At 54.6% G+C, this 12,252-nt stretch overlaps 1 protein-coding gene across 1 annotated transcript in view; it reads right to left on the bottom strand.

The window, feature by feature from the left end:
- The window catches only part of NTSR1 (neurotensin receptor 1), a 48,395-nt gene extending 36,848 nt beyond the window's left edge, over positions 1-11,547 (bottom strand). Inside the window, exon 1 of the mRNA XM_081555719.1 lies at positions 10,375-11,547. Coding sequence (XP_081411845.1) covers positions 10,375-11,082 — 708 coding nt within the window. The 5' untranslated portion in view covers positions 11,083-11,547. The remainder of the gene's footprint in view (positions 1-10,374) is intronic.
- Positions 11,548-12,252: the final 705 nt, after the last annotated feature.

The raw sequence follows: 12,252 nt of genomic DNA on the forward strand, positions 1-12,252 counted from the left end.
TTTCAGACACAAGACAAACCACAGTGCACAACTATGGCCCCCAAGAGCAGGAAAGTCACAAGGTGGGGTTTGCTGTCACCCAATGCTCTATTTGGGGACATCTTCCTTGTTGTGACATTAAGAGCTGGGGTCTGAGCAGAGCTTGGCTACTCATTGAGGAGGCAGAATTCAGAGCTTGGGGCTGCAGGAGTGGCTTTAATCTGCAGATTCAGGTGCTGGGAGGGGGACTTGCATGGTGGGGTCCTCAGAAGCCCGTGGGGATCTCTCATAGGTTCTGGGCTGGCTGGGCTGTGTGCACAGGCTGTGACCTTGATGGGCTTATGGAAGGGTGGCTGGCATCCTGGCTGAGCTGGAAGGGAGAGAAGTCTCCCTCACACACCAAGCATCCCACTGAGACACCCGCAAGTCCACACCTTAGGAGTAAGGACCATGCCCTAGAGTCTAGACCCACCCTACCCAAGCCAAAAATCAAATGGGCAACATCCCCAGAGGAGACTGAGTCCAGTCACAAGTCCTTCCAGTGTAGGAGGGTGTGAGCGTTCACTGATGAGGTGTAAACCAAGCCTACACATGGAGCAAAGGATTGGACAAAATCTAACAGCCATTTGTGATAAAACTCTCAGCAAACAAGGCATAGAAGGCAACTTTCTTCACCTGATTTAAAAAAATTTACTAAAAATTTAAACTAAAACTCTCATGTTAGTCCCTTAGTTGTATCTGACTCTTTGCAACTCCATGGACTGTAGCCCACCAGGCTCCTCTGTCCATGGAATTCTCTGGGAAAGAATACTGGAGCGGGTAGCCACTTCCTTCTCCAGGGGACCTTTCCAACCCAGAAACTGAACTCAGGTCTGCTGCATTGCAGGTGGATTCTTTACCATCTGAGCCACCAGGGAAGCCCTCAAACTTAATTATAAATACTAAAGACTTCCTCTCTAAGATCAGTAACAAGGCAGGGAAACTTTCTCTTCCACCTCTATTAAATATCATACTAGAAGTTGTAGCTAGATCAATAAGGCAAGAAAAGGAAATTAAAGATTTGGAAGGGATGAAATAAAATTTCCTCTATTCACAAACAACATCTCTGTTGACATAAAAAATCCCAGGGAATGTACAGAGGGATTTCTAGAATTAACATATGTACTTATCATGGTTGTAAGATATAAGGCCAATAACTAAAAATCAATCACATTTATATATACCTGCTGCAAAAAATAGAAATAGAAAAAATTTCAAAGTCATATATATATATATATAAAATTCCCCAAACATGAATAATTAGACATAAATATAACAAAATATGTGTAGGATCTGTATGCTGAAATCTACTACCATTGAAAAAAATCAAAGGCCTAAATAAATGCAGTGATGCACCTTGCATATGGATTGGAAGGCTCAGTGTAAAGATGTCAAGTCTCCCCACATGGATCTATTAGTATAGAGGAATATTGTCCCAACTGAAACCCCTGCAGGCTTTTTTGTAGATACTGAAAGTCTGATTCTAAAATCTATGTTAAAAAGCAGAGGAACTAGAGTAGCCAAAACACTTCTGGAAAAGAACAAGGTTGGAGCACTTGTGCTACTTGAGAGACTTCCTATAAAGCTGCTGCGATCAGGAATGTGGGGCTGCAGATGGTACAGGCACAAAGATTAAAGGGACACATGACAGTCTGGATATAGCCCCAAACACAAGGTCAGATGATTTTTTATTAAGGTACAAGAAAACTCCAAAGGAGAAAAGATCATCCTTTCACAAATGGTATTGATCATTTGGGTAAGTATATGCAAAAATTACCTGTATCTCACATTCTATAGAAAAATTAACTCAAAATGAATCATAAGCCTAAAAGTGTAAAACACAGAACTATACAGATTCCAGAAGATAAAAAAAGAAAAACAGCTTTGTGACCTTGCATAAGCCACTAAAATTTTTGATAAGTTGGGTTTTGTCAAAATTCCAACCTTTTGCTCTGTGACCTGCAACATTAGGAAAATACAAAGACAAGCCACAGAAGGGGAGAAAATATTTGCAAATCACATCTCACAAAAGACTTAGATGCAGAATATATATTTAAAACTCTCAAAGGTCAACAATAAGAAAACAAACAACCCGGGACATCCCTGGTGGTCCAGTAGTTAAGAATCCACCTTCCAAGGTGGGGGATGCAGGTTCAATCCCTGGTTGGGGAATTAAGATCCCATACGCCGCGCGGTGAAGCAGCTAAGCCTGAGCACTGCATCAAAAGATTCTACATGCCATGACCAAGACCCAGTGCAGCCAAATAAATAAATAAATATCTTAAAAAAGAAAACAACCCAATTTTAAAAACAGGCAGGGACTTCCCAGGTGATAGAGTGGCTAAGATTCTGTGGTCCCAATGCAGGGGGTCCAGGTTCAATCCCTGGTCAGGGAACTAGATCCCACATGCCACAGCTAAGAGTTCACATGCCGTAACTAAAGATTCTGCATGCCACACCTAAGAGTCAGCACAGCCAAATAAGTAAATAAGTATATATTTTTAAAAATAGGCAAGCTACAGGAATAGACACTTTTCCAAAGAAGATACACAGATGTCATGTAACTGCTGGAAAAGACGCTTAATATCATGAGTCATCAAGGAAATGCAAATTAAAACCCCAGCAAGATACCATTACACACCTACAGAATGGATAAATGAAAAGCAAAAAAAAACAAACCAGACACTGACAGCTACAGGTGCCGGCCAGGATGCAGAGAACTGTTTTTCCACCACGTTGCTAGTGGATGGTCAACATGGCACATCCACTGTGGAAGGTCTGGCAGCTTCCTCTGAAGTTAAACACACTTCCTGTGTGACCCAGAAATCTGACTCTCATGTTTACATGAGAAAAATGAAACCATGTGTTCACGCATCGGCCTGCACATGAATATTTGCAGCAGGTTTATTCATCATCACTCAAAACCAGAAACCACCCAAATGTCCTTCAAACAGTGAGTGGTGAACACGTGGTGGAGCACCTGTACAGTAGAGTATTCCTCCACACACAAAAGGAACACGCTACTAACACAGGCGACGGCATGGGTGAATCTCAGGCATTACATGCTCTAAGAAAGCCAGACTCAGAGGCTCAATTTACCTGGCATCAGAGGGGAGGTTGAGGGCAGGGGGTTGCAGAGACTCCTTTGTGTGACAGGACTGGGATCTGTCTTTGGAGGTGGTGGTTACAGGCTTCTCTGTATTTGTCAGAAGTCATAGATGTAAACAAAAGACAAATGATTTTTACTGGATGTAAACTTTAGTATTAGTCGCTCAGTCCTGTCCAACTCTTTGCAACCCCATGGACTGCAGCCCACCAGGCTCCTTGGTCTATGGAATTCTCCAGGCAAGAATACTGGAACTGGTTGCCATTCCCTTCTCCAGGTGATCTTCCCAACCCAGGGAATGAACCCAGGTCTCCCGCATTGCAGGTGGATTCTTTACCATCTGAGTCACCAGAGAAACCCAGATGTAAACTTAATCCTAAGAAAGAAGACAAATGGATCTGGTATCTGATCATTTTTCCACCTTTCCAAAAGCGGCTTGGTCTGGGTCATCTTGATCACACACGCGGACTTCCTAACCATCCTCCTGAGTCCTCACTGTGTCAAAGAGGCAGGGAGAACGGTTGTCTGAAGTGTAAGCCAGGTGGCCTCTTGCTCAGAGTCTCCAAGGGGCCCATTTTCCCAGGATAAAGGATGTCCTGTGTCCTCAAAGCTATGGTTTTTCCAGTGGTCATGTATGGATGTAAGAATTGGACTATAAAGAAAGCTGAGCACCGAAGAAATGATTCTTTTGAACTGTGGTATTGGAGAAGACTCTTGAGAGTCCCTTGGACTGCAAGGAGATCCAACCAGTCCATCCTAAAGAGAATCAGTCCTGAATATTCATTGGAAAAATTGATGCTGAAGTTGAAACTCCAATACTTTGGCCACCTGATGTGAAGAACTGACTCATTTGAAAAGACCCTGATGCTGGGAAAGATTGAAGGCGGGAGGAGAAGGGGATGACAGAGGATGAGATGATGAGATGGCATCACTGACTCAGTGGACATGAGTTTGGGTAAACTCCAGGAGTTGGTGATGGACAGGGAGGCCTGGCGTGCTGCAGTTCATGGGGTCGCAAAGAGTCGGACATGACTAAGTGACTGAACTGAACTGAACTGTGTCCTCCATGATCACTCATCACTTGTTGCCCTGCCCTGGGCTCCCTTGCTCTGGCCATGTCACCCCAGCAGGTGCCGCATACCTGCTGTTCCCACTCTGGAACCTTCTTCCCCAGATGCTGTCATACCTGCCCTTACCTAAGATCACAGCCCCACTGCCTCTCCGGTTCACTTGTACTTATTTGTGTTGCCACTTGCCTGTCTTCTCTGCTGGGATGCACACCTTTTGGGGAGGTTCCCCATAGGACCCTCTGTGTTTGGCATGTGGTGCTGGGTGAGTGGGTATGGAAGGGGGTGAAGGCAGAGGTGTCATCACAGAAATCAGATGGGGGTTCTTCAAGCACATGGTGCTGCAGATTCCTGGCTCAGGGGCCCTTGGGCAGCGAAGGCTTTTCGGGGGAGCTGGACAGCTGCTCAGTCTGGTCTCTGACCCTACAGGTGTGAGAACAATGCCAGGCTCGGGCTTTCTGGGGTTTCCTGCAGGATGCTGCCATGTGCACACAGACCCCGAGATGGGACTGGGTGTGACCATGGGATCAGCTCCCAGCTCTGGGCAAGGGAGCCTTCTTAGGGCCAGAAGGCTCTTATTGTCCCTAAAGGTGCAAATTAGAGGACCTGTCTCTCCTTGAAGCCGCCTCTGCTGCGTGGGGTGCCTCAGCCCTTCGTCGCTCCTGGACCACAGAGTAATTGTCACCTCCAGCTGGCAATTGAGGAAACTGAGCCACAGAAGGTCACATCTCTAGCCTGGCCCTGCAGCTGGTCAGTGGAGAAGTTGGCACTTAACCTTGGATCCTGGGCTGCCAAAGACAATAAACCCCAAAAGACCCCCCTTCCTAGCAGCTTGGGTGCACTGGCCCAGCTCCACCTGGCTCCCTGGCCCTCTCTCCCTCTGGCTCCAGCCCTGGGGGTTGAAGCCACCCCACAGGTGCATGTATGTGACATCCCCAATGGGGGCAGGGGTCACAGCACATGGGTGCTCCATCTAGGCCCCTTGTGGGAGCAGAAGGACAGGGCAGGTGTGGGCCTGGCTTGGACGCCCCCACCCTCTATGTGCCTCGGTTCTCTCTCGGGGCCCAAGGAGCCTGGCTGCTTCCTTTGGGTGGCTGCACTGTCATCGGGGATGGTAGTGGCCAGGTTCAATGCCAGGGCGCTGCCAGGTTAGAGTGGGGATCTTGGGGAGCAGGCAGCCCCCACAGCTGTGAGCTTGGTACCATGGTCCCCCCCAGAGGGCTGAGCATCTGCCTGGCTTCTGGGGTGATGAGGGGGAAGGATGAGCAGCTGCCTGGGGCATTCGAGTTCCCCAGAAATGACCCTGGGACCCTTTGGTACTTTCTTGCCCAAAGGCATCCACCCCACCCTTCCAACCCCCAAGAGGACCTGGCACCCAAACTGCCTTCACAGGGTGAGGCCATGGACTTGGCCTTTAACCTCTGAGGGACTCATGGAGACAGTGTATATTCACTGAAATCATCCTTTATCTAAGTCCTGTGAGTTTTGATAATGCTCCATCACAGAGCTGGCAGCACCCACAAAACACAGAACATGCATTGCCCACAGCCAATACCCCTCCCCTTCCCGCCCTGTGCCAGTCATTTTCCTTCCAGAAAGTCACATGACTGGAGTCATACAGTTGGAGCCTTTTGAGACTGGCTTCTTTCCTTGGCACGGCGCATTCACTTGTGACCACCGCATCTTCACCACATCTTAGAGACTAAGGCAGGCTGGGAATCCTGTCTGACAGGAGCCTGGAGCAGCCAAACCCTAGACACACAGTCAGGGCTGGGGGCAGGGGCAGCTAGTGTCCAGTGGGGACGCAGTCTCCCTCGGGGACAGTGGGGAAGTCCCCATCTGGAGATGGGTGGGGTGGTGGTCATTTAAAGATGGAGAAAGTGGTAAATTTCACATTATGTGTATTTCATTGAAACAGAAAAAAAGGAACAAAGGCTTGTGATTCCTCTCCCCCTCGAAACACAAGCCATCAGATAACCAGACGGAAGCCTGGCTGTTTCTCTGGTGGTGGGATGGAGGCCTCCAGCCACCTGAGCAGGTTGACACCCTCCTCCCCTCGCAGGCCCTGCCCCGCCCAGCACAATTGTCCTGCTGGGGCCCATGGGCGAGTGTACCATGCTGGAACCAAAGCTCACGGCTAGAGCCCTGGTCCCCCTGAGCTGATACTCTGGACACGAGGGATGGGCTGCGGTCCCCAAGCATGTGGGTGTCTCCTGGGATGACTGCTCATGGGGGTCCCTGCCCTACCCGCTGCCCCAGACTCTGTCCTTGTACAGAACCACAGCACAGTCACCAAACCAAGAAGTCCTACTGCATGCTGGGACATCACTAGTGAACCCAGGACTGCACCCCCACTGTCTCAGCAGCAGCATCCTTTCTGCACCTGGGTCTGATGGGAAACCCAGCCTGGTGCTCAGGGGCCATGTCTTCAATCCCCTTAATACAGGAGAGCCCCTTGGCCTGCCCTGAACTTCCATGACCTGGCACGTTGTGAGTGCTGGGCAGATGCTTCCAGGGGAGGAGCCGCATTCTGGGCAGTGCGTCCAGCAGGAGGCACCAATCTTGGGGGCACGTCTTTGCCTGTTTTCCTGACATAGCATCACTCTCCTGAGGCCCTGTGACTCACCAAACTTCAGCCACAAGTGTCAGCTTCACCGAGGTGAGCTGGCTGCAGGTGGAGGAATGGGAGATCGATGGATGAAAGGGGAGCGAACAGGTGGATGGATGGGGGCGGGGGAGGGGAGGTCACAGCGCAGCTGGTGGCACAGGACAGAAACACAGAGACAATGATCCATGGCCTGATTTTATTGGAACCAATTTTCTTCCACTTTGTGGAGACAGGTCTCGGCGGCCTGTGCCTCCGCCGATCATGTCAAACTTTAATGGCCTTGGTGCTCAGGAGGCTGCCCAGAGTCGATGTGCCCACAGACACGAGCCCCTCCCGCACAAGCCAAACCCAGGGCCGGCCGCCCCTTCTGAAGCTGGGCCCAGCCCATCGTGAGGAGCAATGCTGCCTGCACTGAATGTGAAAGAGGCCATCTGTGAAGGCAGATTATAGGGGTACCTCCCCACCCCCCATCACCCTCAGCCTTGCAGCTGCTGCCAGGGCCGCAGGTCCTGGAAAACGGTAACAATGAAGTGATGACCCAGAGCTCTCCCCATGCTGATGCAGGCCTGATGGGTGATTCCGGGGGAGGCTGCTTTAATGTGGTCTTGTGGGCGGGGGTGGATCTCCAACAAGGGTGCACATGCCCTGTGACCCCTAATTCTCCTCCCCAGGGCACTGTGCATGCAGAGGGGCTGCTCTGAGCTGGAGCACCTCCTAGATACCCGCCATCCCTGCTCTTAGAGCAGCAGGTCCCAGGAGGGGGACACCCACCTCCCCCCACCCCTACCCAGCATTGGGAAGACCTACCCCCCTCCCCAGCTTTGGGAAGACAGGATTTACTAGGAGATGGAGATGTGGCAGGGGGAGGGAGATACCATTGCCCTGTAGGATTGAATCCAGTCCCTTCTGGGGCCCAGGGCAGGGGCTGAACCATACCAGGGCAACAGGGCGCACTCCTCGGGCTCCACCTCCCAGGCTTCCCTGTTGACCAGAGGCCCAGGATCCAGGTCCTTTGCTGGCCCCAGAAGCCCTGTCCTCACCATGAGCTCCTCTCACCCCGTCCACTCCAACCACACATTCAGAAAACTCCCAGCTGTATCCAGCAATGACAGCTCCAAGTTGCTCAGAAATCTCATCACCGAAGCACCTCATTTCTAAACACTACTTCTGTTTGCAAGTGTCCAGGATGGAACCTCACAGGGGTGGAGGGCTGACAGGACTGGTGGAAGACACTTGGGCTGGGAGGGGGCCCCAGTTTTGGAAAGAGTGGTCGTTTTGATTAGCCCACCTCTTCACACTTCCCAACATAGCCCATGACAGGGAGACACATGGATACAGGTGCCCAGCCCCTCTCTGCATAGACGTCACTGTTTAAAACAGTGGACGTTGGCCCAGATTTGCCAGGTGGCCCAGAAGCTCATGTGGGGAACATAAAATCCCCTGGGAACCTCTCCTGGGATGGCGGATGGTGCAGAGGGATGGGGTGGGGGGGCAAGGCCAGGGCTGAGCTTCCCCATGAGGAATGTTCCTTCAGGCACACGGAGCAGCACACAGGAGCCCAAGGAGCCTCGAAGGAGCAGTCAGCATCAGAAAGAAGTGTGCCTCTAATAACTGGCCCATCAGTCTTTCTGAGCCCATGGCCGAGGCCGTTAAAGAAAAATGGAAACTCCGCTCTCTGAGGTCTCAGAGCCAGCAAGTGCTGAGTAAATGCTCAGCAGTGCTCCAGCTACAGCCACAGACATGGTCCTTCTGTAGTGCGAGCTCCACAGACACTTGCCTAGTGGACAAGTGACCAGGACACAGCCCGGGCCACATCAGCATGGCAGCCTCCCACCAAAAGGATTCAGAGAGGGCCCTTTGAGAAGCGATGCCAAGTTCCTGGGGTGTCTGACCCTATGGCACTAACAGAGGGTGAGGGTGCTTATGGGGTGTTCCCCTGCTGCTGTGTTTTCTTGGTGATCTGACCCCAGCTGTTCCTGGCCCAGCCCACAAGGGGTCGAGGGGGCAGGGGTCGAGGGGGAGCATCTCCCGGGTGGGCACGACTGACCTGCCCCACCTTCACAGCCAGGTGTCGTGGCTGCTGTCTCCCAACTCCCCAGCCCCAGCACATCCGGCAAGACCCCAGAGGAAGCCGGAAGGTAATTCCCACTCTGTCACCACACACGCCCTGGTTGCTCCTGCCTGCAGCACCTGTGACTCATCTTCCTGCTACACGTGGCTGCCGGGGGCCCCTCTGCACAGGGACACCTGGAGCCAGGGCAGGCGAGGAGCCTGGAGCTTAATTCTGTCCACTGGCTCCATCTCGGTGGTGGCCTGTGGAGGATCAGTTGCAGCCCAGGATAGACGTGTAGATGGCATGTTTCCCACCCCCAAGCTTGCCAGCACCCCTGTCATACTCAGAGGCAGCAGCATGAGTTCTGCTGAGAAGCTGTTGATGACTTGGACGTGAAAGGACAGCCAGACAGGACAGCCAGTCTCTCTGGCCACTCCCACCCCCACCTGGCTCAGCCCAGACCCTCCTCTCCCATCCCACTCTGGAGCGGAGGGGGCCCCCGCCCTTTCATGGCTACCCACATCCTGAGACCACCATGCTATTCCAGATGGTATCTCTGCCCTGGCTTGCTCTGGTGGACACCCTGCTCCCAGGCCAGGGCCCTACCTGAGAAGCCTTCTCCCTGGGGCTGGAATCCCCCTGCCTGGCTGAGCCAATCACCAGGGAAGTCTCCCACCTGGGTCCCCACATGCTTCACCCAGACTCTCCAAGGGCGTTGGTCAGCCGACTCCAGGCCCTCCAATCTGCCACCAGGCCCAATACCTTAGGATTTTCCAGCAGAATCATCACCACCACCACCAGGGGGAGTGCCTCTGACTGCTTCTACCCTCCAGGAGCCAGACAAGGGCTGCCCACACCTTCTCTGTTGAATCCTGTACCTTCCGAGACCAGAGCTGTGATTGCCCCATTTCACAGATGGGAAAACTGAGGCTAAACTAAGGAACCAGCCCAAGACAGTATCAGGCCAAGAGACACTGGGGGAGCAGCCTGGATTAGGGGTTCTGCTGTAGAGGAGAGGGACCACACCTGTGGGGAGCACAAAGCCTTTTGAGAAGCTGATGGAAGGGACTCTCTCTGGGAAAGAGGAGGACACCAGCACACACATTTACCTTACATCTCAGGGACCCTGGGGACAGCTGAGGCCATCCATGGAGCCTCGGCTCCAGAGAGGTTGGTGATCTGGGGTTCCAGCCCCTTTGATGGAAGGAGGGGATGAAATAAGTGGGGCTGAGGCCTGGCAGCCCTAGAGTGAAAGGTGGGAAGAAGCTGGGGGTCAGGCTGCTCTCAAGTCCCCTGCTCCTCCCCCATCCCCACTCCTTCCCAGCTTCATAGGAATAAAATTTCTTTGGGACATGAAATTTTCTCCAACTTCCTGTACCCAGAGGACACACGGACAGGAAACTACTTTTGGGATGAGGCACTGAGGCTTCCCTGAGGGTCCGCCTTGGACCTTTGCTCCCAGGGGAGACCCCGGTCTGGTGCCCTCTGACTCCTGCCCCTGCCCCCTGAAGAGGCTGCTCACCTGGATGACGACCTTGACTGTGGCGGTGCCCACGATGGGTGTGCACACCAGGCCGCCGGGGTGCTGGCCGTCGGCGCTGCGGTTCTGCTGGCCCATGGTGAAGAGCATAGGCACGGCCAGGAGGCCGGAGGCCAGCCAGACGGCGCTGATGAACTTCTTGGTGCGGCTGCGGGACATGAGGGTCTTGGCCTTGAAGGGGTGGCAGATGGCCAGGTAGCGTTCCACACTTAGGCTGGCCACGTTGAGGGCGGTGGCGTAGGTGCAGGCGTCGCGTAGGAAGTAGTAGCCGCGGCACACGGCGTCACCGAAGGCCCAGGGGTGGTGCACCCAGATGAAGTTGTACAGCTCCACAGGCATGGCCAGCAGCAGGATGAGCAGGTCGGACAGTGCCAAGCTGCCCAGGTGGTAGTGCACCGTGCTCTGCAGGTTCTGCAGCGACTTCTTGCGCGCCAGCGTGAAGGCAGTCACAGAGTTGCCCACCGTGCCCACCACGAAGAGCGCCAGGTACACGATGGTCACCAGCACCTTGGAGTAAATGTCCGTGTTCACATCCAGGTCGCTGCTGGGAGCCGCTGGCACGGGCTCCGACAGGTTGCCTGAGCCATTGCCCAAGCCGGGAGCCAGGAGCGCCCCCTCCAGCACCGACGGCGGCTGCGGGTCGCCGGTCCGGCCGACCCAGGGACTGGGCGCCGAGCTGTTGAGACGCATGTCGGGCGCGCGGGGCGGGGTGCTGCTGCAATTCCTGGGGTCCGCGGCTGGAAGCCGGGGCGAGAGTGGGTGCGTCTCAGGCAGGGAGAGAATAGAGGGAGCCCGAGGGGTGGGCGTGAGAGGCCGAGGGGGCGCGCCGTCGAGTCGGGGAGCGCCGACCCGCTCCGTGCCAGCCTGGCGCGCTCGGCGCTCGCACTCACCGGGGGTTGCAGCTTCCCACCCGGCTCCGCGCTTTCCCGGCTTTCTCCGAATGCCCGATCCCACGGTTCCTCGGGTCCCCGGGCGGCAGAACCAGTTCTCGCGGAGAGCACCTGGCCGGTTGGGGCTTGGGCTGCGCGAGGCAAGCCTGTGGAGCCGAGCGGAGCGCACGCCCGGCTGCCCAGCGCGCTCTCTTCTCGCTCGCGCTCTCCGCGCACCTCGCTCCGCGCACCTCCCGCCGCGCCAGCGCCCTCCCGGGCTCTGCGCCTCCACTGAGCCGGCGGCGACGGGCGTGCCCAGCCGTGGGGGGCGCTGGAGGGGAGAGAAGGCGGCCCCAGCCACTGTCCCCGCCCCGCAAGGGGGCAGGGATGGCTGATCACCCCCGCGCACTCTCAGGGACCATCTGGGGTGGCAGGAGCACCCCAGGGAACTGGGATTCCAGCGAGGTGCGCCAGGAATATTGGCTCTTTCCAGGCACCCTCCTCAGGCCGCTCATTCCCCTTTCCCGGGTCTCCCCAGCTTCGTATGCCCCACTTCCCCAAGGGAACTGCCCCCCGGGTCGCTTCCAGGCCGCCCAAGCAGTGGGCTTCCTGCTGAGGTGTGGGGACGCCCTTTCTTCCTGGGATGCCAGAAGCTGGGCTCCCAGGGGGCTCTACTCTAGCACAAGTAACTGGGGGAGGGGGTGACTGAGGCGATCAGAAAGCAGAGGATAAAGCACCACCCGCCTCTGTGCAGGGTGGTCTCCTGCACCCAGCACCCTGGCGTGGCCGTGTGCCACTGTGGGTGCAGGTGGTAGGGTCCAGGCCTGTCATCACCACCTGAATGTGGACCATCAGATGTCATCCTCAGGGTCCAGCCTGGTAGGATGTAGAGGGACCTGGCTTGGCGGTGAATATGGAACAGATACAGGAGGGAGCTGAGGGAAAGGGAGCACTGAGAAAAGGGGGTGAGGCCCAGCAGCCCAGACTTCAG

This window comes from Giraffa tippelskirchi, chromosome 13 (genome assembly GCF_054371585.1).
Source record: "Giraffa tippelskirchi isolate mGirTip1 chromosome 13, T2T-mGirTip1v1.2.pri, whole genome shotgun sequence".
NCBI lineage: Eukaryota > Metazoa > Chordata > Mammalia > Artiodactyla > Giraffidae > Giraffa > Giraffa tippelskirchi.